The sequence below is a fragment of the Fomitopsis serialis genome, assembly GCF_022376445.1.
Source record: "Fomitopsis serialis strain Sig1Antser10 chromosome Unknown B0H18scaffold_28, whole genome shotgun sequence".
Taxonomy (NCBI): domain Eukaryota; kingdom Fungi; phylum Basidiomycota; class Agaricomycetes; order Polyporales; family Fomitopsidaceae; genus Fomitopsis; species Fomitopsis serialis.
The window spans coordinates 71,111-98,808 of record NW_025954988.1 but is presented as its reverse complement, the minus strand read 5'-3'; the positions used below and the strand labels follow the sequence as shown (position 1 = coordinate 98,808).

Here is a 27,698-nt window from a genome sequence, read left to right as displayed (position 1 = left end):
GTACAAACCGTACTTCCAAAATGCGGGGTCGGCCAACCCGGCGCAGGCCGGCGAGAGGTTTGCTGTGCTGAGGAGGAGGAGCATGTACTTCGCCCGCGAGGAGGGTGGCGTGCGTGATGAAGGTGCAGACCGAGAGCGAGACCGTGACGGCAGCCCGGGCGAAGCGAGGGCAGGTCCACGTCTGTGGAGGAGAGGCTCGGGGATGTGGAGAAAGAGGGTTGTGGACGAGGACGAAGAACAGCCACCGGAGGGGGCGGCTGTCGATGGCTTGAGGGGACGGGAGCGTGAGAGGACGCAGGAGGCATGGCGGTCCAGGCGGTCGCTGAGCCTCGAGGAGGATATGAAGGTTTAGTTTGTCGCGGAACGATAGGGATGTGAAGGTTGCGTCCGTGTTCGCCATGAGTAGATATGAGGATCTGTACCATTGTCATAGAACTTGTAGTAGTCTCGTTCTCCTTGACTTGTTGATACCCGGATTTGTTCGTGACTATACCTATGTTACTGCAGCATTATCATTATAACACATATCTATATAGGTCAAGTCAGCCACTGAGCCAGACGGCGACTAGTGTGACACTGGTGACTTTAGCACTGTACTTCTACTGTATAATACAGTACTTCCATCAAGGCTTCAAAGCAGACATGGTGGACGGAGCGCCGGACGCTAGTCCCCGATCCCGACGCGACGTGATCGACGATCGGATCGGGCCGGGAATATCGGTGGCTGCAGCTTTCCGAGTTCTGTAACTTACAGTCTGCCACAGTACCAGCCTCTTGCGGACCTCCTGCCGCACAACTTCGGGCGAGCTACCAGCTGCGCCTCACTCAACCCCCACCTGTACGACCATGGCACTCTCCGTGGAGGCCCTCCCACCCTACCCATCCAGCAAGGCGAGGGCTGCCCTCTCACCCTCGCAGGCTGCGACGCTCTATCAAACTATCTCTTCTCGTCTTGCGCAAACCCTTGCTTTACCGGCCGCGCAATCTCACAAATCCTCCATTCAGACATTCCTAGCCACCTACGCAAAGGACGCTGCACAGCTGGTGCTCAACTCGCTGATCTGGGAACAATCCCAGAGCCAAGGTCAAAACGTATTCTCGAACTTGTCTCCGGTCGAGAAGACGATACGACAACGCGTTTTCTTACTTTCGGAGCGAATGGCTGCCTCGGGTTCTCTTAACCTGCAAACGCTTCTGGATCTGAGCGTGGCTTATGGTTCAACCAATCTGACCCGTTTCCGGGGCCTCTTCTCCACGGCGTTCGCTCATGGCACTTCATCGCTCGTGTCTCAGGTAAAGGACGAAGCAATCCCTGCGTTCACTTCTCTTATTGCAGACGGCAATGCGCAAGGGTTATATGGCTTGCGCAAAGCTGCACACATCATCTTGTCCCTCCTGCGCTCCGCGCCGTCAGACCTCACTCGCCTCTTCGCGCAAGACAAGCACTTCATGATCGCACTCGCGCGAGCGTATGATAATGGCCTCGGGACGATCGCACACTCCTACGGCGGGCTCAATATACGCTCTTCGCATGACGCCCCATTGGACGACTGGGAACGGCTATTCCTCGAAACCAAAGTCGCGCTCATAGACAGCTTCCATCTCCTCATCCGTGCCCTCCTCACCGATGTCGCTGCCCAGCCAGGACAAGCCGCTGACCCCGCCTTCGAGGTCATCTTCGGTCTGCTCGATGTCCCGCCTTTCCGTCCGGCCGGGACCACAGCCTTCCTCGACCGCCCGCTCGTCTCGGACTACCAGCACGCATACGACCTCTCGCGTACGCTCAAGGAAGCGCTGAAGAGCCTGGATGACCCTCGCAGCGAGCTCCTCGAGTCCTCTCTGCGCACGCTTGATGCATCGCAGGGAGAGGGCTCGTCGGGACCGGGGGCGCTGAAGCTTCTCTTGCGCTCATCCGGGGCGCCGCCCGCTATCGACGCGCGCGGACGCGGGCCCTCTGCTGCTAGCGCAGGCAAAGGCAAGGGAAAGGGAAAGGGAAAGGCGGTCGCAGCGGAGCCGCGCGCAGACCCCGTGCTGGAGGCCGCCGTCGCACAGGTACTCGAGATCTTGCCCGACCTGCCCGCGCCGTACCTGCGGTTCTTGGTGTCGAGCGAGAGCTATCCGTACCGAGGGGACGCGGAACGGCTCTTGGGTGCGTTGCTTGAAGGGACGGCGCCGGGCCAGGAGGAAGTGGGCGGCGCTATGCGTGCAGCAGAGGCGGCCGGCGCTGCGCCGAGCATGCCCGTGGTGGAGAGGGCTCCAGGCGAGTTCACGTATACGCGCGAGCGCCGGAACGTCTTCGACGAGGAGAAGATAGATATGGAGAGCGTGCGCGTGGGGAAGAAGCGGTGCGTCATTCTGCTGAATAGGTTCCTTGACTGCGCTGACTTTGCTTGGCACGACACGCGCAGGGACGAGGCAGAGACCGTCCTTCAAGATCGCTCCTTCGTCGCGGAGATGAAGGCGGACATCATGCGGCGTGCGGAGGAGGCCAACTACGAGGAGGATGAGGAAGACGACGCGGACCTCTATGGGTACTCCGCAGGTAACAACGCTAAGGGCAAGGGTAAGGTCGTCGCGTTCGAGGAGGAGCTGGACGACGTCGAGGGCGGCGGGGTGAAGGTGCGGGATGGCGACGAGAGCGGGCCAGAGGGGACGGCGTCGGATGGAGAGGATGGCGATGAGGGTGAGGGAGAGGTGGAGGGAGGCAAGGCAAGGCCTGAGACGGTACTGGAGTTGGCGTACCTCCGGGACCAGAAGCTGTTTGAGAGGGATGGGCAGACGAGGAGGAGCAAGGCGCGGGCGGAGCTGAGGGAACAGACAGGTATCGAGCTACTGTTATCCATCGCTCGCTCATAAGTCTAACGTATGTACACAGGATGGACGGACGAGCAGATCGAGGGATGGAAGATCATGCTGGAACGAAATGTATGTCTCTTCACGCTCACTGCGCACCCACCTCTCTCATGCATCTCCCGCCGGAACAGCCCAACAAAGACAAGACCCTCGCTAAACACGAGTTCACGGGCAACCGCCCCCTCCCCTCATCCTCCTCGCACGAGGCGCACCGAGGAGGCTCGCGCGGGCGGGGACGCGGGCGCGGTGGGAGGGGACGCGGCGGTGGCGGTGGCCGAGGCGGTGGTGAAGGTGGAGGTGGAGGTGGCGGACAGGGCGACTCAGCAAGGGGCAGGGCGTGGAAGGACAAGAACAAAGCGAGTCGGGCGAACCATAACCGGAAGAGGGGGCATGATAAGAAGATGGCGAGGGTCGCAGGGCCTAGCTGAGCATGTTGGATGTAGGCTGCGTGGGACGCTCCGCTGCGTGTTACAGGTAATGAGAAGGGTTGACATTCAGGTTCGCTGTCAGCTACCTGTCTACAACACTATGAAATGTTGCGCTGCTATCACTCACAAGAGCATACACTGATACAGTACTGCAGCTGGAATTACCGCAATGCTTAAGTATGCAGCAATACGCATCAGTCGTAATCACGGCTAAAATGGCCGCTCATGTGTAGGGCGTCCGCGTCGGATGCTATATATATAGACGTATGTATATGTTGTTGAGCTTCGCATGCATCACTTTGTCTCACACAATCACCCATTCCGTCGATGCTCAGTGTTGTCCAAATCCTAGCTGTTGTGGGCATCGTTTCCCTCGTCCTGCAACTGTATCGCCTTTTGAGCTTCATTTGGCTGTACTTCCTCCGACCGAGCACGGTGCATCGGTACCTCCACGGACCACCGGCGTACGCTCTCGTTACGGGTGCATCTGATGGCATTGGAAAGGCCATTGCAGCAGAATTATACAATCAAGGCTTCAACCTGATTCTACACGGCCGTAACGAAGCGAAGTTACTCAACGTCGTGGACCAGATTCGTGGCTCTGCTCGGGCACGCGATGTGAAATACTTCTTCGCAGACGCCTCTGATGCGGATCATGACTTCGAACGCATACTCGCGCCGTTCAAGGATTTGAACATCACCGTCATTGTCCACAATGTAGGCAGCTCGCCGCTGACAAGGGAAAAGTGCGTCCCGTTCCTTCTGGTGTTTGCTTGGACATCTGAATTCCAACTTTACACGTCAGAATCAACGGGTTGAGCAAAACAGACCTCATGGACATCATCAATCGCAACGCGATCTTTCCCCTCATGGTCACCCACACTCTTCTTACCCAACTTCATCTCGCCTCGAGGACAGGTCCTGTGCTGGTCCAATTCATAGGATCCCAAGCAGGGGAGCTGTCACCGGCCCGATTGGCCGTCTATGCGGGGTCGAAAGCATTCCTGAAGGCACTCGCTCGCGGACTCGACACCGACGAGCGTGTGTGGGACACACAGACGAGTGTGCGTTTCGCATACCTGAACACGGGGCAGGTGCAGTCCAGTACCATGCGCATCCCGTCGTCGTTGGCCACGCCGACATCGGAACGCTATGCGGAGGCCGTCGTGGCGAGGATGGGTTGTGGATGGAGACAGTATTGCCCGTATTGGATGCATTCGATCCAGGCGTGGTGTGCGCAACTCCTAGGGGAAAGCGCGGCCGACACGTTCGCGGCGCAAGCAGTTGCGGACCTGATTGCTGTTCATGAAAAACAGAGCTAGTATGTGGTTTGTAGCTGCGGGTGACTGCGTTTAGTGTGTATCATAGCCACACTACGGCGATGGTCTGTGTGATGATTTCATGTTCTCCGCGTGTTTATACTGTGAACACTGAAGAGAAACCTGCACCCGTAGTACCGTTACGTACATGTCCAAAGTGAAAACCTGTTCTTCGTGCTTTGACTGGTCGTATGGACTTTTCTCCCGCAATCGTGAATATTGCGTTGCCATCTTGATATACATTGATTTGGGCATCAGTACGAGTCTACCCCAGTCCGGGGCCAGCCGATTGATGATGCTCGTCACAGCTCCGCCATCTCGACAGTATTATCGCCTATAGCAACGCGTTGCTCCACCGCGCATCCTATGGCAATGATCTTGGCCTCGAGACCAGCGATCTGCTCTGCGCTGAGGCGCCGCATGCCCCCCTTCTCCCGCAACTTCTGCAAGGCCGCGATGGCCCATGTCCTGCAGCTGAGGCCGTGCTGACGATTGTCCTTCCAGCTGGCCCAGCTGGTAGTGAATATGTTGGCGAATAGTTCGTCGTAGCTGTCCGAGTCCATGGTTCGAACGAAATGCGACATCTTGATGAACGCGAGGTTCCACTGTAGCGTCTCGCTGCGCTGTTTCACGGGCTGGACGATGCTGCAGCTGTACTTTTCGACTGGAGCACTGCGGTCGCACCTGGCGAGGTCCTCAGCCCATTGGTACTGAGTGGCTAGTCCCTGAGCGTCCGTGATGTAGATCGACCAGTGGAAACGCCCTGGCGGACCGAACAACTGTGTCAGGCAGATGTACAGCGAGTCACTGTCGAGGTCCAAAGTGGCGTTATCACTATCCATCGCATACACTGGAGAGTAGTATTCATATGTAAGGATGTTCCGTTACATCCGACAGATTCAGAGGTGCGACGTACAGCAGCAACTGCCAATGTGACAGTGACTTCCGAGTCAAATGTCCGACTCGGCGACACAGCGCAGACGCAGCGTGCTACTGGTGTCAAGCTTCAAAGCTTCAAGCTATAGGGGCACTCCAAGTATGAAGAACTGAAGATCTCTACAGAGACGATGTGCGCGTTGGAGGTTTGTTGGAGGTCAGGGAGACTCCCGGTTGGTCGCATGCCACCGACTGCGCCATGCACAGTCAAGTTTAGACTCCGCACCACTGTCTAATACGTAGATCGTTCTATGGACACCGATGAAGACGAACAGCAAGAGTCCAATCGGAAAAAATGAGTCCGACAAAGCTACTGAGTCCGCGACGTGCGCGCGTGCTGAAGCAAACTGTTGCTCATGCTACGGTGACCATGTTCCTAAGACCCGCGACTTCTCGGGAACAGCGGACGATGCGGCCAATGAGCATCAAGTCATTGGTTAGATGCTTGTCCAATGACGGCTTGAACATAGCAAAACACCCAGGCGTACAACCTTCCAGAGCCGACGTCCTTCTCCGCCTCGCGAAGGTATAAAAGACGTCCCAGTGTCTTTACATCCCCAGTACTCGCCTACTCTCCTCCACTCACACACACAATGTCTGTGAGTACCGCGTCTGGTTCGTATCGAGACGACTCGGAATAGAGAGCTGACGGAACGACGACAGGACAAAGCTACCTGCGCGAACGTCCAGGCCAACGGCGGCAGCTGCACCTACCCCGCATGCGGCTGCGCCGAGCCTCCGAAGAGCAAGTAGACCTTGCGCCCGAGTCGATGCGCACTATGGGTATGTTCTCCTGCATTCCGTGTTTGTCCTACTGAGACTAACCGGAGGCGGGTGGACAGCGCAACTTTGCGGTGGAGGGAGGGCCGCAAGGGTCCGGGAGGCTTTAGGTCGTGTTGTAGACGCATAGCATCTCGAATGGAAATCCTTCGAAACGAATTTGGCCGTGTTGTTGTTCGTAGTTTGAACGGCGAGAGACCGGCAAACGATCGTGTGAGTAGATGCTGAGAAGCCTGCAGTGGATGCCTTCGAACAGATCGACTGCCGGATTCGCGTTCGTGGATGGTGCCTGGTGGGACACAATCTGAACCGTTCAGTGCGCCAACTGAGTTGGTAGGGAGCCGCCGTGCCTGATGATCATGGTGTACGTGAGCATGTGGGTCCAAGCCAGCCGGAGATGAACCTGAACACACCTCAGCGGACCAAGTCGTGGCTCCGTACTCAGTTTCTCGTCATGCATTCGAGGGTATCATCGCGGCGGTCAGACACCCTGGCGCGGATATGCTCTGACTTGCCCCCCGAGCCTTGAACTGGGTATGCCCTCGTGCACCTCGAACGACTCACCAGATCCGTCCCAACTACGAGGAAGACCAGCCGGGAAGGGATACCACCTTCGGCATACTTGGCTCTGCTGCGCAGACAAGTTCCGAACCAACCCTAGGAGGCGTACATGTCACGGATACGTACCCGTGTACCCCAGACGGAGTTCCTTCCGGATTGACCAAGCCCCACGTTCTCATTGGGTGTACGGTGCGCCAGTAGCATTGCGACCATAACGACCTCCACAAGGATGCCGTGGTACATCTCTGAACGTAGCATCGACTCTCGTGGTGTATATAAGATCTGAGGACTCGTAGGTCAGCCCTCAGTACTCAGTCCTCGACTACACAAGCCACTTACCCCTCGCCAACCCACAACCTCTCGCAAATCGCAATGTCTGTGAGTGATTCCACGCGTCGAATGTTCGTGTAAAAAACAGGCACTGAAAGGGACCACAGGACAAGGCTACCTGCGCGAACGTCCAGGCCAACGGCGGCTCCTGCACCTACCCGGCGTGCGGCTGCGCTGAGCCTCCCAAGAGCAAGTAAAGCGAACTTGGCGCAATCCTCGCTGCGCGCGTGCTCTATAGGTATGGGACTCACCATACGAGAGATGAACGATGTTGATCTCGCAAGTAGCACGAAGCCGTCCGATGGTCACGGTACGAAGGGCGGCGTCGAGATGATGCAGGGTCGAGTTGTCGCAGCTGTGGCAGTTGTCGCATTGTAGACCTGTCGCGAATGGAAACATTTGAAACTGAACTCACTGCCTAAGTAAAGCCTGAGGCCGAGACCAGGACGTTCCCCGCTGGGGTCTCGAAGGCCCACCAGTTCCTGGGATGGGCACCAGATTCTGTTTCGCTATTATTCAGGGTGAATACGACGGATAGTTGTAGCGCAAATTGATGCCAGCGTACATCGACGGCTGCGAGTGCATCTGACAGTTTCGTGTTTGTGTTGTGCTTGTGCAGGCTGGAAGGTGTGTGCGGGCTGCCGTTCGGGGGATGGCTGCAAGGGCCGAGACACAGGGCGGACGAGCGGTCTAGACTGTGGGAGGCGGAGGATCGCGGGCGCCTGTACCCGATCTGCGCAGCAGATCTTCGTTCCGGAAAGAGAGCAGGTTTGGAAGCGCACGTGACATCGAAGTTGGGATGCTGGTTCTGCTCCACCTGCGAAGGTCGCTGGGCCCGCTCGGCTCCCATCGGTGCGTCTCCCGCTGCACGCGGCCGCTCCGTCGCAATGCGGCTGAGTTTACGCGACGGTACGCTCGTAGCGAGGGGCGCACGGACCGGAGGACGGGGAGGTGTCGGGGGATCGCGCGACATCGAATGGGTGGACGGGTGAACTGACCTGACGTCAGGTTCTTTTGCACGCCGCCGGGAGCTGTGCCTATCGCCCGCACCGACAACTCGCCTCCTTCGATTTTGCCAGAGGACCCTCCCAGCCACATCCTCTTCTTCCCGCCCACGCCTCCCTCTCCCTCTCCCGCCACGGCTCGTCCTCCAGGCCTGCGTCCCTCCTGCGACCTCCCCCTCCTGCCATCCCCGCCCCGCCATGTCTCTCCAAGACCTCCGCGGCACAGGCGACCGCTATCGCCCCATCGCCTCCCTCCCCAGCGTCGCCGCCAGCAGGCTACAGAGCTTCGTCAGCGTCACCAGCTCCCCGTCATCCTCAGGAGTGAGCACCTACTTCTACATGCTTCGACCACCCGCTCACGACCCGTCCAGCCCGAGTCTCCCTATCTCAGTCACAGCCGCCCACTGTCCCTTGCGTCCCTCGCTCGCGATGTAAGTCCAAGTCCCACCTACCAATCCTACCTGAAGTTGCGTCAACGCGCATAGAAAGCGTGAGCGTCGCGCGCCACGGTCCTGTTCATATTTCGCGTCCGTATCATGCTGTGTCTGTGCCTCCGCACGCTCATAACCAGCACATGCTATACACGAGCCTCGATGGTGTCTGTCAGTCGTGCCCTGTGCTTGGGGGATCTCGAGAACAGCAGGCAGGCGGACACATCGCAGCCTTGCCTTGCACACCATTTCTCCGTTCGCCATGTCGCGCCTCCTCCCGCACCATTAGGCGCGCTGGTCATTCGCCACATCTATTCTGGGATCCTTTCCACGCACCCAACAGTCTTCACAGTGCATTTCCGCAGCACGGACCATCTTGCTCACTGCCTGCACAGTTCCCTCTCTCTGCAGATCCGGAACAATGGGGCGCAAACGTCTCAGCAGATACCAAGGAAGCCGACGACGACTTTCACCAACCAGACCCCGATGACAGGCCCCGCCGAATAAATCGCGATGGCCCCATCTTCACATGGCGCGGCTTCGTGAACGTCGGCTTCCTCGTCCTGGTTGTCGGTGCCTTGCTGACCCTCTTGTGAGTACAGAGTCGCTATATCCGTCCGCGAAGCATCCTCGCGCGCCCCGCCATGTATCATCTCCGCTCACGCATGTCTATCTAGCGCTGGATACCCGATCATTACCTACTACCGCGAAAACCACATGGGCACCCTCGGCGGGTTCAATCTCGGCGGAACGAACGCATCTGGACAGGTGCCCATGATCCCCGGCAACCACGGGCTCATCGACGAGGACACGCCCAAGAGCGCGTACCACACGACGTCGCGGTACGACGGCACGACGAGCATGTCGCTCGTGTTCTCGGACGAGTTCAACATGCCCGGGCGCACGTTCTGGCCGGGCGACGACCCGTTCTGGGAAGCGGTGAACCTGCACTACTGGGAGACAAACAACCTCGAGTGGTACCACCCGAACGCGATCGAGACCGCGGACGGGAGCCTGGTCATCACGCTTTCGGAGAAGCAGATCAACAACCTGAACTACCAGGGCGGGATGATGAGCACGTGGAACAAGTTCTGCTTCACGGGCGGGTACGTGGAGGCGAACGTGAGCCTGCCGGGCCTGAGCAACGTCGTCGGGCTCTGGCCTGCGATCTGGACGATGGGCAACCTCGGCAGGGCGGGGTACGGCGCGAGTCTCGAGGGCTTGGTACGTCGTGCTCATGTTCGCGCCCTGCGGCTTCTATCTGACCCCCCGCGCAGTGGCCGTATTCGTACGACGCCTGCGACGTCGGCACGGTCGCGAACCAAACTGTCAACGGCAAGCCCATCGCGGCGACGGAGAACGGCGACGCGGCTTACGGCGGCGCGTTGTCGTACTTGCCTGGGCAGCGCCTATCGAGATGTACGTGCCCCGGTGAGAGCCACCCGGGCCCGAAGCATAGCGACGGGACATTCGTGGGGCGGGCAGCGCCTGAGATCGATATGCTGGAGGCGCAGGTCGGGGGCACGCCACCCGTAGGGCAAGTCAGTCAGAGCGCACAGTGGGCTGTGAGTCTCGATCTATATTGTTGCTGTCGCGTGGGTCTGATTACGCGGTGTTTGGCGGGTGCAGCCGTTTAATGAGGCGTACGAGTGGTTCAACACGAGCACGAACGAGGTCATCTACGACACGTCGCTCTCGTACCAGAACACGTACACGGGCGGCGTCCTCCAGCAGGCGACGAGTGTGGTGACGGAGACCGACCAGAACTGTTATGAGGGCGAGACGGGGTGTTTCTCAGTCTACGGAGTGGAGTACAAGCCTGGGTTCGACAATGCGGTGAGTGGTCGCCTTCGAGTGAAGGGTTGAGGAAGGGGCTGATGGGAGGTGTGTAGTACGTGACGTGGATATCGGACAACAAGCATGCTTGGACGCTCAACGTCGCTGGTCTCGCGGCGGACTCGAGGGTGGAAATTTCGGCGCGGCCCGTTTCGCAGGAGCCCATGGTACGTATCCGCTCCGTCCCTCACCTCCGAACGCGCCTCACCCGCTGCGTGGTCTCGCAGTACGTGATCATGAACCTCGGGATGTCGCACAACTTCGGCGACGTGGACCTCGCGGCGATACCGTTCCCGGTGCACCTGCGGGTGGACTACATCCGGGTGTACCAGCCGAGCGACTCGACGAACATCGGGTGCGACCCGGAGGACTTCCCGACGGCGAAGTACATCAGCGAATACCCGGAGGCGTACAACAACCCGAACCTGACGACGTGGCAGGACGACTACGGGCACCCGTTCCCGAAGAACTCGTTCCTGGGCCAGTGTTGAGCGCTGCGCGCGGGCTGCCAGTGGTTGGGTATGCCGTGCGGTCGTGAATCAGAACATCTGCTATGCCTTCCGCTTTCTTTTTGGAGTTATCTCACCCTGCGTTGGTCACCCCCTTGGCAGGATCGCGTGCGTGGTGCGTGGTACGAAACCGTTGGAATTGGAAGCTCGGCGGTGCGCCATCCCTGTCATCGTGGCCAACCTTCCGATCCCGGAACTCCCAACTCAGCGTCTCCTCACTCGTCCACCCGCATGTGCACCTCCTGTCCCTCGCGCACCGGACCGCCTCGTTTGAATACCACCCCTAGCACCACCATCATCGTTGTCGACACCATAGGTAACATTATTATCACCAGCACGGAGCCTTAGCATACATGCAGCGCGCGGACTTTGTAGCTTCGTCGGACTTAATCCTTCCATGTCCGGATCCCAGATTTGAACCCTTTCCGCATGAGTCTCGTCATGGAGTCGGCGTACGCTACGTAGCGTAGATGTAGCAGTCGAGTCGAAATCGAGTGTAAGTAACGAGGAGCCCCCCTGGCTGAGGCTGGTCGGCCTGTCTTGAGCTTGAGCCGTGGCTTGGTGATTGTGGCGAGTTGGTTTGTTCGACTAACGGGTGGCGGGTGGCGGGTGGCGGGTGGCGGGTGGACGGCGTTACGGATGCGAGATGGTCTGACGCTGCCAGTGGTATGTGGCCTCGTGTCTGGCTGATCTTCCGACAGGCACTTGCGCGGGGTCTAGAAGCATACGCAGGCACTCGGGCCTGGCTCATGGCTCAAAGGGCTCTGAGTCTGTTGAACTGTCCAGGGACAGGTACAGGACAGGCACTTTTTCTTCAGGGACTAGGTACGGATGGAAGGGATGTCGCGGAGGCATTGTCGTGCGAGGGACTTACTCAGGCTAACGCCGCCTCAGGCCTCGGCGACGGAGGTTCAGTACGTGTGGTGCCGCATACGGAGACTGAGGCGTCGACAGTGCGGAACCTAATTTGCGTGGTGCCTCGCTGCCCTCAGGGTTGGGACCTAGGTTACGTCGGACACGCTACTAGTAGGCCAAGGCCCCTGGGGCGAGCCGCGCTCGAATGGCGGCGTACTAAATAGGAAGGCTCTTAAACAAGCAGGACGTCAATGCAACATGCGGCCTCTACGCCTACAACTTGGGGATCATGACACGGTAAGCTATCAAACCAACAGCCTTGACAGTTCGCATCGGCTGATTGCTAGTTCATACTGGATACACCACAAAGTGCAGGGATCGCCTACTACGCCTTTCCAAGCCTGCGAACTTGAACGCCGGTGCGACGGGCCCTCATCGTAGAGTTGGTCGTCTCGTTGCTTGCATGGGAGTGTTCGAACGTGGTGGACCGTGCCTACCGATGCTTATGTTGTCTTCACGAACGACTTGCCTTACTAATGTTTGACGCGCTGCAGGTGTCCATGATGGAGTGGAGCCTCCGATCGAACGAAACAAGGATTGAGCGGCATCCTCGCGTACATCCTACCTTCTGACATTCTGAACGCTCTCAACGACGCTATCAAGGATGTCCTATCGTCCTGTGGATTCGCTACTCCTTTCCCGGTGTCCTCAGCCCTGAATTTGGGCCTACAGCGCATGGATGTCGGGTGCAGGCCAAGACGCTAGATAGCATCATGCTACCCGCGACCCATGATAGCCAGGCGTTTGGCCTGACTGACGAGTTCTCTCAGAAGGACTGGGGGGGCGGTATCGCGTCCTTTTGGAAGCTCAAGCATGGTTGTGCCACACCTCTCGGCGACTCGGACGCTGCGCCCTGGGCCTCTAACCAGGTGTATCTAGGCATCACTACGCATGTGCTCGCACAGCCAGGTGACCTTCGACAGCAGCTGAAGGACGCTATCCGTCACTTCGACTTGCGCATCTACTATGACGCGCGACACGGCGAATTCTACAGCTAGCGCGGACCAAAGCTAGCCGACTTGCTACTGAGTACCAACTAAGTACCAAGGCCTTCTGCGGCGAGTATCCGCATACGCACGAACTTATCTTCCTCGGCCTATCCCAGCTATCCCACACCGACTTCTCGGGTGCTACGCCGGCGCATCCGACAGCCGTGGCCGCCATGGTCGCCAACGCCCTTGGCAGATATGCCTACGGTCCTGCACATGCCGAGAGCTTAAAACCAGCTTCAAACCATCCGACTTCGACCGTCTAATGGGCACCCAGCTCTCCGGGATCACCGCGGGCGGGCTGCGCGTGGCCATACTGAACACAGATGTGCGCGTGTCTAAACTTGAACCCGGTACTGAATACCGGCGGGTTCACAGAATACGCTACCTACTAGAACAAGTACTAGAATACGAAGACTCCTCGGGCGATGGACATCCTTTTGAACATTCTGCAGGCACTCTCCGGCGACGAACAGCTATTGCTGAAGCGAATATCCGTGCTTTAGAACGAACGGACTGCAAAGGCCATTGTGGAAAACAGACATGTCAATATGTTCGGCATGGATTAGTACAATTGCTTCAAGGCTGGTGGAAGTCACCTGTCAGTCTCATCGATCCATCATGGAAGTTACTAACTGCGTAGCGAAGTCTAAGGCAAGTATGCTTTCAGCTTATATTTTCACCTCGACTTTGATTGAATTTGTCTTTCCAGCCATTGAATGCAGCAAGTTAACGGATCCAGCATTCAGTAGCTGGTCCTCTAGTCAATGATAGAAGTGGTTGCAAATGCTCCTTCGTTGATGTATGCACTCCCCGCATAGCCAGGACAGCAACATCAATATCATCTACGGAACCCCCGCACAATATCTGGATTGGTCTCCGAACCAGCGAAACAGTGCTTGGTAGCTTGTTCGAGGGAGTCGGATACTTGCGAGACCTCACCGGGAAGGCCTATACCTCAGTGGCCACTGGGATTCTCACATCTCGTCACAGGAAGTGAGTTCAGTGTCAAATCCTGTCGAATAATGTGCATTCGCGACAGGTCTACAACACGACGACTGCCACAGCTGCGACAACTCGACCCCGCCTCATCTCGCCGACGCTGCCCTTCCACCGTGACCATCAGACGGCTTCGTGCTACTTGCGAGATCAACATCGTCCACACCTCGTATGGTGAGTCACATACCTATAGAGCACGCGCAGAGCCAGGATTGTGGCATGTGTCGCCTCACTTGCTCTTGGGAGGCTCAGCGCAGCCGCATGCCGGGTAGGTGCAGGAGCCGCCGTTGGCCTGGACGTTCGCGCAGGTAGCCTTGTCCTGTGCTCTCTTTCAGTACTGTCTCGTCGCAGAGACATCCGCCGCAGGTACTCACAGACATTGTGAATTGCGAGGGGTTGTGGGTGGACGAGGGGTAAGTGGTTGTGTAGTCGAGGACTGAGGGCTGACCTACGAGTCCTCAGATCTTATATACACCACGAGAGGTGCTGTTACCTTCAGAGATGTACCGCGACGTAATCGTGGAGTAGTGGAGGTCGTTATGGTCGCAACGCTACTGGCGTACCGTACACCCAATGAGAACGGGAGGTTTGGTCAGTTCGGAAGGAACACCGTCTGGGGTACACGGGTACGTATCCGTGACATGTCCGCCCTTTAGGGTTGGTTCGGTACTTATCTGCGCAGCAGAGCCAAGTACGCCGAAGGCAGTGTTCCTTCGTGGGTGTCTTCTTCGTCCCGTAATTGGGACGGATCTGGTGAGTCGTGTCCATTCGAGGTGCACGAGGGCATCCACAGTCCAAGGCTCTCGCGGTGAAGGAGAGCATCTCCGCGCCATGGGGCTCGTCGCCGCGATGATACTCTCGAGCTCATGACGATAAACTGAGTGCGGAGCAGCGAATTTGGGCGTTGGTATGTGTCGCTCAAGTCCGTCTCGGGCCAGCTTGAACGCAAATCCTAACGTACACAATCAGATGCGGCAGTTCCCTATCAACCCAGCTGGTGCACTGAGCGACTCGCTGTGTCCTCCGATATCACCGGGCGCCATCCGCGAATCCGTCAGTCGATCTTTCCAAGCCACCTCTCACACGATCGTTACTGGTTTTCTCGCCATTCAAATAACGAACAAGTGCATTCCACAACACGACCAAATTCGTTATCAATGTATTCTTATTCGAGGTGCTATGCGTCTAAAACACGACCGAAAGCCTCTGGGACCCTTGCGACCCCCCTCCACTGCAGTGTTCAAGTTGCGCTGTCCACCCGTTTCTGGTCAGTCTCAGTATGACAATCACGGAACAGGGGAACGTACCTATAGCGCGTATCGGCTCGAGGGCAAGGTTTACTTGCTCTTCGGACGCTCGGTGCAGCCGCATGCGGGGTAGGCGCAGCTGCCGCCGTTGGCCTGGACGTTTGCGCAGGTAGCTTTGTCCTGTCCGAGTCGTTGTCGGGTCAGCTCGTTCCAGCGATGAATGGGAGACGGCACTCACAGACATCGTGTATATGCGAGTGTAATGTGTAGTCGAGGACTAGGAGTGTAAGCGAAACTGGTAGTGCTTTTATACCTTCGCGGGGCCCAGAAGCCTGAGTGTTCGATCAGCTCTCGAAGATGGTTGTTCGTGGTCCTTTGCTATGGCCGAATTGTCATTGGACAGACATCCAACTAACGACTTGCAGCTCACTGTTGGCCCCGTCGTCCGGTGTGTTCCCAAGAAGTCGCAGATCTTAGAACATGTGCATCACAAATAGCTCAATCAAGTGTTGGCAGTCGGCGAAGTACATCAAATATGGAGGCGTACACCAATCCGAACTCAACAATGTGGAAGAATGACTATCATGGTCAATCGCGGCCAAAGACTCGGGAGCAACGGACTTTGAGTGACTTCCTCAAATTGTTGTCTAAATGTACTGTTAGATCTATACAAGGGTATGTCCTAAGCATTAATGGGGTAGTGGTAACCTGGGTCGTTGCCATCGACCCGCCGGGGGTTCGATTCCCCCTTAATGCAGTCTGTCTAATTAATCCCGCAGTTTCGTTCTGCGATGCTGCGGAGCACAGTTTTACATTTTTGTGCAGATCTAGTACTGACATGAATGTCATCCGAGAGCTATCTACAGGATAACATAGTGTGTACTAGATCCAACCACCGGTACACCGTCACTCAAAACTTCTGCATGTGTCCAATGGCCGGAGTCAAAGGGTCACACCTGTTCGTACCTGTTCACTTTCAATCCTTTGATAGTGCCAGCTGGCGACAGTGCGGAATGTCAGTCTAGCTTAGAGCATGAGAACAATGGATTGGCCAGTGCCAGATGTGCCCCTGCAATCGGCCTCGCCCTGAAGCAGAGTGTAGCAGCCCCACCGCAATTACCTTCGACGACGCCCGTCGTCGTAGCAAACCAATCAGAGCAGGCGTAGTGATTGATTCCCGAGGACGAGAAGGCATAGATCGCATCGATGAGCATGTTGCGCGCGGCGGGAGACACCATGGCAGCCGTGAGCATCTCCCAGGCGGACATGACGTAGATGTGACTGGTAGCTATTTGGGTGACCGCCGATTCACGGACGCTCGAACGACTCACCGCGTGTCGAGAGGTACACCATACCCATCTGATGTTGAGTATCAGCGACCGGAAGCGTCGACCAGGAGTAAGGCTTACTGTGATTATTCTCGTACCAAGTTGACTCTACGCATCGTCGTCATCAGCGAACGCGAGATCATTGCGAAGTGGCACTCACGCATGTCGAATACCGACTGAGGGATCAGGTTGGTGCCCAGCAGTTTGTCGGCGTACATATTGTACGTGATGTCCGAGCTTATTGATTAAATCAGCCCGCCAGGGTGAGAGCACTGACCTAGAATCGTTGCCGTACTGGTTCCATACTCGTTCGTTAGCTAGACGTCCACACACACAAGTACATCCCATACCGCCAGCGTCAAATGTTCTCCATTCGACGCAGCCGACAATTCCTGCCATTGAGAGACGTAGGAGCTAGCGGTAGCCTGCAGCATCGCCGGTATTTGAGTAGCCTTATCCAATCGGGGGAAGCAAACGACGGACGCTGTAATCTGCTGCCGCCGAGGCGTTTCCAGCCAGCTCTACCATCTCCGCCATAGCCTTGACACCGATGATGCCCTTGATCGCGAGGTTGGGCTGGTTGGCGAGCGGGCCAGCGATGTCGTTCGTGCTCAGCTGGTCGCCAGGTATGAGAGTGTTCGCTCGAGGTACTGGGCCCATTGATCTGGTAGGTGGTACTACGTGGACGCGTGGTGAGAGTCAGCACTCGGGGCAGGGGATGCAAACGTGCAAAACGTACATAGGAAGTTACGAGCGAAGTGTCGTTCGTCCGCTGCGTGTAGCTCAGCGTTATGTTGAGCATGTTGCCGCATTCTGAGCACCCAGGAATGTTAGCGTGAACGGAAGAGCAGGCATTCCTACCAACCATCGACTCGTCGTTTCCTGTGGCATGAGTTGAGTGCCAGCCATCCCTGGTCATGTTATCCCGTACCATGAGGGTATCCAGGTGCTTGCGGGTAGTGACCTGTAAACCAACGCGTGAGCAAGGATATAAGGTTGATTGATCACCCACGAACCTAGATCATGAGCTGCCGTCTTGTTCGGATACTCTCCAGTGGCCTGGTACTTAAACAACGGCAATAAGAGCTGTTTTCCGATGAGTGGGTTGGTGTAGAGGAACGCCGGCCATGTCGGAAAGATGACGTCCGTCGTGTTGGTGTCCTACGCAGGCAACGTAGTCTGGTCACTGCATGAGGGGCTTAGGGATGGACTGCTCACCCCATCGCCAGATATCTCTGTTCGTATGCGGTCGTTCAGTATGCACCTCAAGATACACATCAGATAGAGAACGTCACCTTTCAGGAAGACAGTCACATCCGAGTCGTTGTACTGCCCTTCACTGTCTTGCGAAATTGTAAACTCAATGGCACCGAACGTCTGCCTCATAATCAACGCGGCGATAGCCGAGTAGTTCGTCGATATCGCAGATGCATCCTCGTGGAGTTGTGCGTCGAAAATGTCCGCTCGAGCTAGGGCGTTGGCGTAGTCGCCCACAAACGTCTCGATCTATGCCACCGTAGTCTGAGTCTGAGTCTGATCACTGTACCGCAATATAAACATACTCACAGCGTCCTCTACGGTCCCATAGTGACTCAAGAAGTACGGATGCCGAGTCTGCTGCGACTTCCCGAGCCCCAGCGTACAGTTGATCACTGGGTCTCTTGCATGGCCCACAGAGAACACGACGGGGTCACTCCCGCTGGACGCCGATATCGTGCGGAGATCGTGAGCGAACGCGAAGACAGGCCAATCGTCAGAGACCGCGCGGTAGTTTGTGTCGTTGGTATTCAGGAGCGTGCTGTGGTTGAGGAACTGCCCGCGGACGACGGTGTCTTGGCCGGTTTGGAAGGTCGTGTTGGCGGACTGGGTCTTTGTTTGAGCAGTGTTGTACACGGGTTAGGGGCTCACGTCGACTGTGGCGTAGTACGCTGCTCCCTCTGTAGAACACCCTGTCACGTCTCATTGATCATTACCGATGTTCAGCGAAAATGAATCTCACGCTGTAGCCGATCGTTCAAGTCGTCGAACAAGACTTGGTGCTGCAGCTGCAGCTTGTGTATAACCGCATCCCCTTGGGTCGCAGTCGTCCAATTCACGAGCGCACTGTCGTCTCCCGAGACCCACTCCGCGCTTATGTCCGAGTAAATCTGAACGGAGTGTGACTTCCCGTCGTTGGGGCGCGCTTGGACGGACATGTACGAGAACGGGACTGATTGATTGATCAGGCTGCTCGGCTTCAGAACTTTCCTTGAGCGGGGTAGAACACTGCGATGCGACAGAGTCAGGTACCTCTATCGGGCTGAGGAAGGTCACCGTGAGGTTCACGGAACCAGCAGTCATGTTGCAGGAATGTGACAGGTGCGCTGTTCCGAAGCCAGGTGGAATGTCGTGCGGTAAGAACAGGGTGTGCTGCGATGAACAGAGTGCTGGTTGCTGCATAGACCCATGGCTGTATGGCGACTCAAGGCGAGCTTGCGACTTCATACAGATCTGGATCTTGCGAGTACACGGAGAACATCTTAGCCGACACAAACAACAATGACGTCAGACTCACTGACACACGCCATCCTGTAATACCCAAGCCGCGCAGGGCCACTACTGCACGACAAGACAGCGTGGCTGAGGTCGGCCTGCGTCTGCGCAGAGGAGAGAGAGGACACGACCGAGGAGCACGAGGAAAGACGCAGATATGGCGATATCATACCCCGCCGCAGTGCCGACTCCCCGATGTAGTCGGCGCCCTTTATATACCGCGACCCGCGTTGCTATCTTCGCTCTTCCCACCCTACCCCTCTTCGAGCCGCTCAGTTGCGCAACAGCAGCGGAGGCAACCATGAAGGGCGACGTCGAGAAAGTCGCTCTGCTCCCTACAACCCTCGACGAGGAGATCCGCGCTGTCGACACGTCGAAGAAACGCAGTTCCCGGAACCTCTTCCGGCGATGGCTCTTCAAGCGTGTACTGGTGTTCTATGGTTTCGTCACGCTCTATGTTCTAGCGAGGCGGACATTCCTCAAGCATGATGAGGCCGCGCCGCGAGAGGAGAAAGCGGGTATGTGGGCGTTGAAGGCATTCGGGCCTCACAGCAAGTCCAAGGACCACAGCGCGGAGATCGACGCGGAAGAGTTGTTCCTGTAAGTCCTTTAACCCTCATACATTGAAGGACGGATGGCCCATCAGCTCGTCCCAGCTCTGTCCCCAGCACCGAGAGCGCCTTCGCCTCCTCGCGCAAATGGGCGACCCACCCCCACCTCGCCGGCTCCTCCGAAGACCTCGAGGACGCAAAGGACATCCTCTCCCTCTTCCAAGAGCACTTCAACATCCCCAAGTCGCCTGTCCCACCCGTCTTCCCCGCTGGCTCGCCGCTCTCGCGCGCTGCGACCCTGGGCATCAACAAGCTGCCCGCACCGGCAGCATGGATCGACGAGTACTACCCCGTGATGAACACGCCTGTGAACCACAGCCTATCGGTGCTCGGTGAGGACGGAGAGGCCGTGTGGGAGGCAGACTTGGAAGAGGACGGGGACCCTGCTGATCCGGAAGCGTCGAAGTATAAGACATCGGTGTTGGCATGGCACGGGCTGAGCAAGGATGGCGAGGTCGAGGGCGAGCTTGTCTATGCGAACTACGGCAGGAAGGAGGACTACGACGCGATCGTCGCTGCGGGGGGAGACCTCACCGGCAAGATCGTCCTCGCGAGGTACGGTGCGATCTTCCGCGGTCTCAAGGTGCGTCGCACTGCCCTGCTGGCTACGGTTGTTGGAGTGCCGGTCTAACGCGCGTGAAGATCCAACTCGCCCAGGAGTACGGCGCCGCTGGCGTCCTCATCTACTCTGACACGCGCGACGACGGCGCCATCACCACCGAGAACGGCTTTGCAAGCTACCCCGCCGGGCCCGCGCGCAACCCGACATCCGTCCAACGTGGCAGCGTGCAGTTCATCTCCGCCTACCCAGGCGACCCGACCACGCCTGGGAAGCCCGCGTACCCCGACGCGGAACGCACGGAAGGCGCGAACGTCCCCAAGATCCCTAGCTTACCGATCTCGTGGTTGAATGCGCAGAAGCTACTGAAAGAACTTGGGGACAGTCTGGCTGAGGCGAGGACGGTAGATGGGAGGTCGAGCGTGCGCAAGGTCAAGTTGGTCAACCATGGTACGTATGCCTTGCATACGCGCTGGAAGGGTGCGATGCTCACAGAGGTGGCGCAGTTGACGACAGAGTTATCCCTATCTGGAACACGATGGCTGCCATCCCAGGGCATATCCGCAACGAGACCGTCGTCCTCGGGTGCCACCGCGACGCCTGGGTCATGGGCGCAGTTGACCCGGTGTCTGGCACCGTCTCCTTGCACGAGATCATCCGCGGATTCGGCACGCTGCTAAAGAGCGGCTGGAAGCCTCTCCGCAACGTCGTCATTGCGAGCTGGGATGCCGAAGAGGTACATAGCCGAAATGTTTACGCTACGCATTCACTAACGCAGTTCGTAGTACGGCCTGATTGGCAGCACCGAGTGGGCAGAGGACTTCCCGGATTGGATCCAGAGCAGCGTCGTTGCATATCTCAACGTCGGTGCGTGCGCACCCACGCGCTTTGAGGTCGCACATCTCACTGCTCAGCCACAGATGTCTCCGTCAGCGGCTCCGCCTGGCACGCGAGCGGTTCTCCCTCGCTCGCGCACCTCATCCGCGCAGTTGCGCAGGACGTCCCGCACCCCACCGTCGCCGGCAAGTCTCTCTGGGACGCGCAGGACGACGAAGGTCCCTTCCTCAACGCGAGCCTCGTCGACCCCGAGACGCTCTCCATCTACGAGGCCGCAAAGACCGCACGACGCGGGCCCAGCGACACCGGCGTCGGCGCGCTCGGCTCCGGGAGCGACTTCACGCCCTTCCTGCAGCGGCTCGGGATCGCAAGCATGGACCAGGGCTTTGGGGAAACGCTCGGCGACGCGCCGTACCATTACCATTCGATCTACGACTCGGAAAGGTGGATGGAGCTGTATGGCGATCCGGGGTTCCATCGCCATGTCGCGGTTGCTAAGCATCTGGGCTTGACTGCGATTCGGCTGATTGACTCGGTCATCCTCCCGCTGAACACGACGCAGTACGCGTTCGAGCTGGGTGTCTACCTTGACGGGTACGCATCCGCGCTATGATGCACTGATGGAGTTACTGACCTGTCCGTTGCAGCGTTGAGAGCATCGCCGCTTCGCTCCACCTCGACACCTCTCCCAACTTCTCCGGGCTGCGCAGCTCGATAGAGATTCTCCAGTCCGCTGCGCTCGCGCTCGCAGACGAGCTCGTCGCCGCAGAGAAAGAGTTCAAGGACGCGCTCGCGGACCTGCCCGCCCCCAGCCAGAAAGCGCACTGCAAGCACGCCCACCAGCACGGGCACCTCCCCAAGTGGCTCCGCAAGATCCTGCGCAAGATCCGCAAGCACTGGAAGCACAAGCCCGGGAACAAGGAGAAGGAGGCATTCGAGCGCTTCGTGCGCGCGGCGAAGCGCGTGCAGAGCGGGAACGCGAAGCTGCGCCTGTTCGAGCAGGGCTTCATCTCGGAGCAGGGCCTTGCGGAGAGGGAGTGGTACAGGCATTTGGTCGTGGCCCCTGGGAAGTTCCTTGGTATGTCTTTCTTCGCGCCCTGGTGTCGCGGGCGTCGGCTGATTGGGTGGTGCAGGATACGGGGCGACGACGCTGCCGGCTGTGACGGAGGCGTTGACGATTGAGAACAATGGTACGTTGGCTGAGATCGAGGCGAAGAGGGTCTCGGACCTCCTTGATGGCTTGTCGCAAACTATCGCCGTGTAAAAGTAGCCCTTGGGTGACATTCGGAATGGATTTTGTTGTACTACGTACTGCTGTCGAGGTATAACTAGTCCCAATTGGGGCTTAACACGCATACAGAGGCAGAGGCAGACGCTCGCAGACCGGTCGCGAGAAGCTCGTGTCAAGTTATCAGCGAAGCTAGCCTTTATTCCATCGTCGCACAACTAGGCCTCACACCTACCGGCAACCCTCGACGAGGCGGTCCGAATCAACGTAGCCGCCTTTGGATCGACGGGATCGTGTGGTCCGATGCACGTCTGGAGGACATCAGCGACTGGAACACGATGCTTCAGGTTGACATGACATAGCGACGTACCTGATCAGTACGTTTCGTCCGTGTCGACTCTCCGGACCCCCACTGGTATTCACTCAGGGACTGACGGCCGCCTAGGTCGTGCGAGGCGAGGCGCTCACGAAACCTGATACGCAGGTTCAGGGTTCGGAGAATGCCCAGGGTGTAGAGTTTCGCCGTCAGGAGGATGAAGAACAGATCAAGGTGTCTGACTCTCGTCAGCTGTGCCATCGCTCGCTGTCAGTTAGTGTCCCAATCGCGGAAGCGACAGAGGCTTACCTCTTTGCTGCAATAGAAGGCGGCAGCGATGACCATGCAGATTGTGGGCAGCAACGCAGTTTCCCAGGTGGCGTTGATGATGGTCTGGACGAGTTGGTCTGTCTGGCGGATGCCAGTTTTGCTCCGGTAGAGGTACCAAGATACTAGACGGTATGGTTGAGCCAGCCTTGCTCAAGTGGCGAGTGACGCAGCAGGAACTCACATATGCAAGTCAGGCCGAGCGAGAGCACAAGAGAGCTGAACACCCAGAGTGGGAATGCCCAGTGTCCGGCTTTTAGCGGCTACACGGTTTTGTCAGGGGGTTGATTATCAGAGTCGAAATGCCAATGCTCACGTCGGCGTACCCTGTTGCAATGTCGATAACCTTGGCGATCCGAACAGCCTGGTACACTGTTAACGAGGGCCGGGGCAATCCTCAATGCACGTACCAGGTATACGTTTGCAACGAGCATGACGAATGACAGTGCTGCCAGCGGAAGTAGAATCAAGCTGTTCTGGCCGGTGATCTGTGGTGGCCGCAAATGAGACTTTGAGCAATGTTCGCAATACGCCGGACGCACCTTCCAGCACCTCCGGAGGAGGAACGCCTCGCAGCAGGTGCATATCAACCCGTTCAGAAGGAACTCGGACCAGTGCAAGGGACTCATGTACTGTTACACAATTCAGAGAGGTCTCGGTGCAGCTGGCCTACGAACGCCGCGCACCCAATGCCGGTGGTCAATGACTTCATGCCAGACTTTGTATGTTTCAAGAGTTGTTTGAAGTCTGTGATGGGAAGACAATGTTTTGTTCAACTGAACACATCCAAGACGACCGTGCTCGAACTTACATTGATAGCAACTCCAAAGCGACAACGTAAATTCGCAACGCAACACTATCGTTCTGGCCCGCCTGCGTGCTGCAGAATTTCGCGCCCTGTATAATGGAAAGGTCAGTCGCTCAGCGATCTATGCCATAATTTTTGACTGGGTTGTCGGACTTTCCTGCGACAAGATGACCCCTTCTCCCGCACACATCATCAATGGTAGCCCGAACGTCGATTCCCGATTCACGCACCTTGCAAGAGATATTGGAGCAGTGTTTGGAAGAGAATCGGCCCCGATGTACCGGTATCCGGCGGTCCAACGTCAGTGCTGCTCGCACTCATGGCGGTGTCGAGAGAGTAGAAGCGTGTACTCACGACGTGAAAGGGAAACGTCTTTCGGCCTGCTTACTTTGGATTCCAACTGACGGTACCGATAAAAATGCGACTAAAGCGAGGCGAATCAGCATAGCCACATAGTCCAGCGTCAGCCTAGTTAGGAACCAGACGACATTGCGAACCAGACGCCAATGTGAGATATGATTGTATGTGTACGTACTCGTCGAGAGAATGAAAATTAAGATCCAAGGATTCACATAAGACAAGAATTCACTCCACCTCCTGAAAAACGATGCAACCAATAGTCCTTGATAGAAACGTGCAAGGCAAGACTCATTCGTCCTCATCAGACTCTTGATCTTCCATACATCTCTGCAGGAGGAACACCCATCCCTTCGGGTGCTCCTCCTGGCAATGCCGTGCGAGGTCTTCCATGGTAGCGTCCACGAGGAATGCCTCCGGGGCTTTGTCAGAAAGGCCCTTATTATAGCGCAGCCTGCGGGGAGTCCGGCCGTGAGTACCTCCACAAGAGATAGTATCAAGGACATACTGGCACATCCGACACCAACGCTTCCCGCTGCCCTCCTTACGCTCTTGTCCACCCTCCCCTTCGTCCTCGTTCTCCTCTTCCACGAAGTTTTCATCGATGCACTGCTGGACAACCTCCGCACTCGGGTTAAGGGTCGCCTGTGCTGAATGCTCTACGTCCACACTCATGCTTGCCATAGCGACTGAGATTGACGGCACTGGTTCGGATTGTCCAAGCGTCTGCGCCGCCTCGGTAGGCTGAACATTCGTCGGTGGTGCAGATTGGACAACCTCCGTGAGTACTTGTTGTGAAATCTGTTGCACGGAGGAGCGCATCTGGACGTCCTCATTTGCTGACGTAGGCATGTTTCCATGCGGCATCGCCCATGTAGGAGGCACAGAGGATGGGTACCCTCTTCCATTCGCCGCCAGTGGCACTTGTCCATTGAACGACTGAGCGTTCGTGGTCATCCTCTGCGGTTGCGGGGTGGACGGACCCGCGACCCTCATAGCCTCGGCCGCGCTCGAAACAGGTTCCGAAGCAAGTCGTGGCTTTTTCGCTACCCGTGGATCCTCATCCTCATCCGGTTCGCCCGTGAGGTCAACGACAGGTACTCTCTTCTGCATGTCCACCGTCGGCGCAGTGTTGGGACGTGAAGAACTTGATGGATAGGCATATTCGTTTTGCAGACGCTGCAGCTCGCGCTGATCGTGCACCATGGAGGGAGTTGTCGGCCCGCTAGCACCTCGGCGGCCTGAGATCGAGGGCTGGGCGTAAGGTGGGTACATGGCAGTATTGGGATGGGCTGTTGCGGACTGTCGGCGACCCTGGTGAACGGGCGCAGATTGAGCCGATTGCGCGGCGAATGCAGTGTTTATTGGAGGAAGTTGCGAGTGGCGGATTCTCGCCACCTGCGCGAGATGATGATCTACGAAAGGAATTGGTTGAGCGACGGCGCGGAAGAGGCTACAGTCAGGGCGATGATTCACTCTGTACCATGGGCTGCGTCATCGGCCTCGAGCTTGGTGCATTCTGGGAGGCTCTGTCTATCTCATACGGGATACCTTTTGAATGTAGGATTTGGCTCAAGCGGTTGACCTCCGCTCGCAGTATCATCACCTCGCGTGTCCTATGTCATGCGACGTCGCCATCTCAGTCAGCGTAGTGACAATACGGCAGGACTCACGCTTGTTCGTGTTGCCGAAGTATCTCTTGTCTACTCAGCTCTATCTCCTGGTTCCGGGTTTGCAGCTCGTGGATGATCGTGTTGGCGCCCCCGTTCTGAACGGGCGATGTGAGCCGCTGGTTTTGCATGCCGATCAGCTGGGCGAGCCTCCGGTTGTCTGCAAAGAGGCGGGCGTTCTCGTCGCGGAGACGGGCGTTCCATTCGTATATCTTGTGCACTTGCTCGAGGTGATCAGGGTGGTAGCCCAGCTCTGCGAAGCCGCCATTGAGGACGTTGGCCAGCATCCCCACAACTGTTGTGCGGAGCTCCGGGTCGACTTCGCTACGAGGTGGATGGGCTGATATGTCAGAGTCGGTTGATTGGTGGCGTTCTGGGATGCGCTGGAGTACTCACGTTGAGGACGACGCAGTCAAATTGCCTGTGGGAGTCGCAGGACCGCTCGCCATGTTTTGACCAGCACTCATGGCAAGCTATGTTCACCTTTACAAAGGAGGAATGGATCTCGCGCTCCTCTTGCTGACAAGCTCTGCCTCGGTAGCGTACGACGGCTGTTACGCTGCCTGAACGAATTGGGGAAATTCAAGTTGGAGCGAGAAGGTAACCTGCGGTCTCGAGAGCCAGGTGCCTTACGATAGAAGGTAACCGCAGAGCAATACAGAGAGAAAAAGACTATAGAGCTCTGTATATGCTCGACGGCACCCAGTAGAGTGGCCAGGAAGAAAGCAAGGTCGTCGTTCGTTCAACACATGGCTACACGAGGACATTCGCGGTACGATCACGTGGGCGCGATAGGGTGCTGTAAACGCGTCCCAATCAAATTCATCTACAATCACTGCGGACAACCCGGATTGTGCGAGGCGCTTACATAGGCCTAACATTGCAAGGGCGTGTATATTAGTAAGCCATCAAGCGAACTTCCCTAACATGGGAAGTACATTCCTAGAACATGGCACGATTTCGGAACATAGGAAGAACATAACACTTACATTCCCGATTCTAGGAACATTCAAAATGTTAGGCCGAACAAAGGAATCCCATTCCCTATGTTAGGAGCTCCGACTTAGAGCCGTAAAAATATACACGCCCTTTCAATGTAAGTACCATGTGAGCGCTTCGCACAACGCGGTTTGTCCGCAGTGAATACTACTTCCACCCCGGCGAACAGGATCCAAATTTACGCGACTCTCGCGGTTGTCTCTGGGTTGTGGAAACATGTTAGACATAACGTCTGTCCAGGCTCATACTAGTCGAGCGGCGCCGTACTACTAACCATGGAGTCTCCGCCGCGTTTGCCCGCCAACGCCAACCTGCATACAACTATACACTCGAGACACCAGTCCATTCCGCTAACGCCGCATTCCAAGGCGACCCCGGAGCTGTGCGGGCCTTCGCATGTTCAGCTGCTGATGCATTCACCGTTGCTTCCCGACGGACGGTCACTTGAGCCCAACGCGCTCCAAACTCGACCTCCTGTCTCTATGCATGCGCTAACGTCTGCGGCACTCTGCCTCCGTCTAGTATTTTTTGCACTCACGTCTTACCGTAGATTTCTCCAAAAAAAGTCGCTAGCCACATAAACCAGTGAGCGCCATGGAACCTCTTCAGCCGCTCACCACTGTGCTTCTCTGACATTGCGTGCGTCATGTCTCAACTTGTCAATCAACATCTCAAGGTCACCGCATCGATATCCTATACTTGGTTAGCCGTCCGAGAAGCCGACAATCTGCATTTTTCGCTCACCAGGGCAAGTCTAAGGTCTGTCAGTAGGCACCCTCCAGGTCATGAGATTGGTCACACAAGCCTGAGACAGGCTCCTAATCATATCCTGCCCGTCCCACGAAATGCAACTGTCGACAATGCTGCGTTCCGACGTGTTGTATTTTGACGCGATGCTGCAGTTGAGCGCGATTTTACGCAGCCGTGCGTAAGGTCGTTGACGCGGTTTGGACGCGGTATGAGTAAGTAGAGGCGCCCGGCGTAGGAAA

The 27,698-nt window shown here is 57.1% G+C and overlaps 9 protein-coding genes and 1 non-coding gene across 10 annotated transcripts; 6 read left to right on the top strand and 4 right to left on the bottom strand.

Annotated features, from left to right (window-relative positions):
* Window positions 1-846: 846 nt before the first annotated feature.
* Window positions 847-3,281, top strand: B0H18DRAFT_1084775 (uncharacterized protein; the record flags this gene model as incomplete). Its single annotated transcript, XM_048031828.1, has 4 exons — window positions 847-2,345; window positions 2,409-2,821; window positions 2,876-2,925; window positions 2,985-3,281. 4 exons carry the CDS (start codon window positions 847-849, stop codon window positions 3,279-3,281), a joined length of 2,259 nt encoding a protein of 752 aa, XP_047894087.1.
* Window positions 3,282-3,576: 295 nt separating this feature from the next.
* B0H18DRAFT_907486 (NAD(P)-binding protein) lies at window positions 3,577-4,814 on the top strand. Its single transcript, XM_048041514.1, has 2 exons — window positions 3,577-4,027; window positions 4,087-4,814. The coding sequence occupies exons 1-2, from the start codon at window positions 3,609-3,611 to the stop codon at window positions 4,601-4,603; spliced, it is 936 nt and encodes a 311-aa protein (XP_047894086.1). The 5' UTR covers window positions 3,577-3,608; the 3' UTR covers window positions 4,604-4,814.
* On the bottom strand, window positions 4,815-5,690 carry B0H18DRAFT_1003696 (uncharacterized protein). The gene is made up of 2 exons (XM_048028439.1): window positions 5,517-5,690; window positions 4,815-5,450 (listed from the first exon to the last, which is right to left on the bottom strand). The coding sequence occupies exon 2, from the start codon at window positions 5,440-5,442 to the stop codon at window positions 4,903-4,905; it is 540 nt and encodes a 179-aa protein (XP_047894085.1). The 5' UTR covers window positions 5,443-5,450; window positions 5,517-5,690; the 3' UTR covers window positions 4,815-4,902.
* A 3,095-nt stretch (window positions 5,691-8,785) lies between these two features.
* On the top strand, window positions 8,786-10,969 carry B0H18DRAFT_875804 (beta-glucan synthesis-associated; the record flags this gene model as incomplete). The annotated part of the gene is made up of 6 exons (XM_048040451.1): window positions 8,786-9,234; window positions 9,320-9,866; window positions 9,920-10,207; window positions 10,272-10,478; window positions 10,535-10,645; window positions 10,706-10,969. 6 exons carry the CDS (start codon window positions 8,786-8,788, stop codon window positions 10,967-10,969), a joined length of 1,866 nt encoding a protein of 621 aa, XP_047894084.1.
* Window positions 10,970-12,615: 1,646 nt separating this feature from the next.
* On the top strand, window positions 12,616-12,900 carry B0H18DRAFT_1118524 (uncharacterized protein; the record flags this gene model as incomplete). Its single annotated transcript, XM_048033803.1, has 2 exons — window positions 12,616-12,771; window positions 12,829-12,900. 2 exons carry the CDS (start codon window positions 12,616-12,618, stop codon window positions 12,898-12,900), a joined length of 228 nt encoding a protein of 75 aa, XP_047894083.1.
* Window positions 12,901-15,823: 2,923 nt separating this feature from the next.
* B0H18DRAFT_t95 lies at window positions 15,824-15,894 on the top strand. The gene has a single exon. It is a non-coding gene; the product is annotated as a tRNA-Gly (tRNA).
* Window positions 15,895-16,153: 259 nt separating this feature from the next.
* B0H18DRAFT_1084773 (uncharacterized protein) lies at window positions 16,154-18,805 on the bottom strand (the record flags this gene model as incomplete). Its single annotated transcript, XM_048031827.1, has 14 exons — window positions 16,154-16,418; window positions 16,469-16,496; window positions 16,626-16,702; window positions 16,799-16,890; window positions 16,949-17,115; window positions 17,201-17,278; window positions 17,327-17,347; window positions 17,397-17,429; window positions 17,482-17,626; window positions 17,780-17,971; window positions 18,032-18,328; window positions 18,374-18,402; window positions 18,465-18,699; window positions 18,755-18,805. 14 exons carry the CDS (start codon window positions 18,803-18,805, stop codon window positions 16,154-16,156), a joined length of 1,710 nt encoding a protein of 569 aa, XP_047894082.1.
* A 493-nt stretch (window positions 18,806-19,298) lies between these two features.
* B0H18DRAFT_1084772 (Zn-dependent exopeptidase) lies at window positions 19,299-22,268 on the top strand (the record flags this gene model as incomplete). Its single annotated transcript, XM_048031826.1, has 8 exons — window positions 19,299-19,597; window positions 19,654-20,191; window positions 20,251-20,617; window positions 20,674-20,903; window positions 20,953-21,034; window positions 21,088-21,598; window positions 21,652-22,082; window positions 22,138-22,268. The coding sequence occupies 8 exons, from the start codon at window positions 19,299-19,301 to the stop codon at window positions 22,266-22,268; spliced, it is 2,589 nt and encodes an 862-aa protein (XP_047894081.1).
* Window positions 22,269-22,575: 307 nt separating this feature from the next.
* On the bottom strand, window positions 22,576-24,004 carry B0H18DRAFT_875712 (uncharacterized protein; the record flags this gene model as incomplete). The annotated part of the gene is made up of 9 exons (XM_048040442.1): window positions 22,576-22,811; window positions 22,848-23,000; window positions 23,060-23,138; window positions 23,192-23,239; window positions 23,286-23,363; window positions 23,418-23,507; window positions 23,562-23,622; window positions 23,687-23,755; window positions 23,910-24,004. 9 exons carry the CDS (start codon window positions 24,002-24,004, stop codon window positions 22,576-22,578), a joined length of 909 nt encoding a protein of 302 aa, XP_047894080.1.
* A 231-nt stretch (window positions 24,005-24,235) lies between these two features.
* Window positions 24,236-25,534, bottom strand: B0H18DRAFT_290992 (uncharacterized protein). The gene is made up of 3 exons (XM_048037435.1): window positions 25,524-25,534; window positions 24,549-25,455; window positions 24,236-24,494 (listed from the first exon to the last, which is right to left on the bottom strand). The coding sequence occupies exons 2-3, from the start codon at window positions 25,313-25,315 to the stop codon at window positions 24,332-24,334; spliced, it is 930 nt and encodes a 309-aa protein (XP_047894079.1). The 5' UTR covers window positions 25,316-25,455; window positions 25,524-25,534; the 3' UTR covers window positions 24,236-24,331.
* Window positions 25,535-27,698: the final 2,164 nt, after the last annotated feature.

Coding starts and splice junctions, on each gene's coding strand:
- B0H18DRAFT_907486 (XM_048041514.1), top strand. CDS start 3,609: ATGCTCAGTGTTGTCCAAATCCTAGCTGTTGTGGGCATCGTTTCCCTC. Junction 4,028..4,086: donor TCGCCGCTGACAAGGGAAAA/GTGCGTCCCGTT, acceptor TTTACACGTCAG/AATCAACGGGTTGAGCAAAA.
- B0H18DRAFT_1003696 (XM_048028439.1), bottom strand. CDS start 5,442: ATGGATAGTGATAACGCCACTTTGGACCTCGACAGTGACTCGCTGTAC.
- B0H18DRAFT_290992 (XM_048037435.1), bottom strand. CDS start 25,315: ATGTACCCACCTTACGCCCAGCCCTCGATCTCAGGCCGCCGAGGTGCT. Junction 24,495..24,548: donor CGTTGGTGTCGGATGTGCCA/GTATGTCCTTGA, acceptor GACTCCCCGCAG/GCTGCGCTATAATAAGGGCC.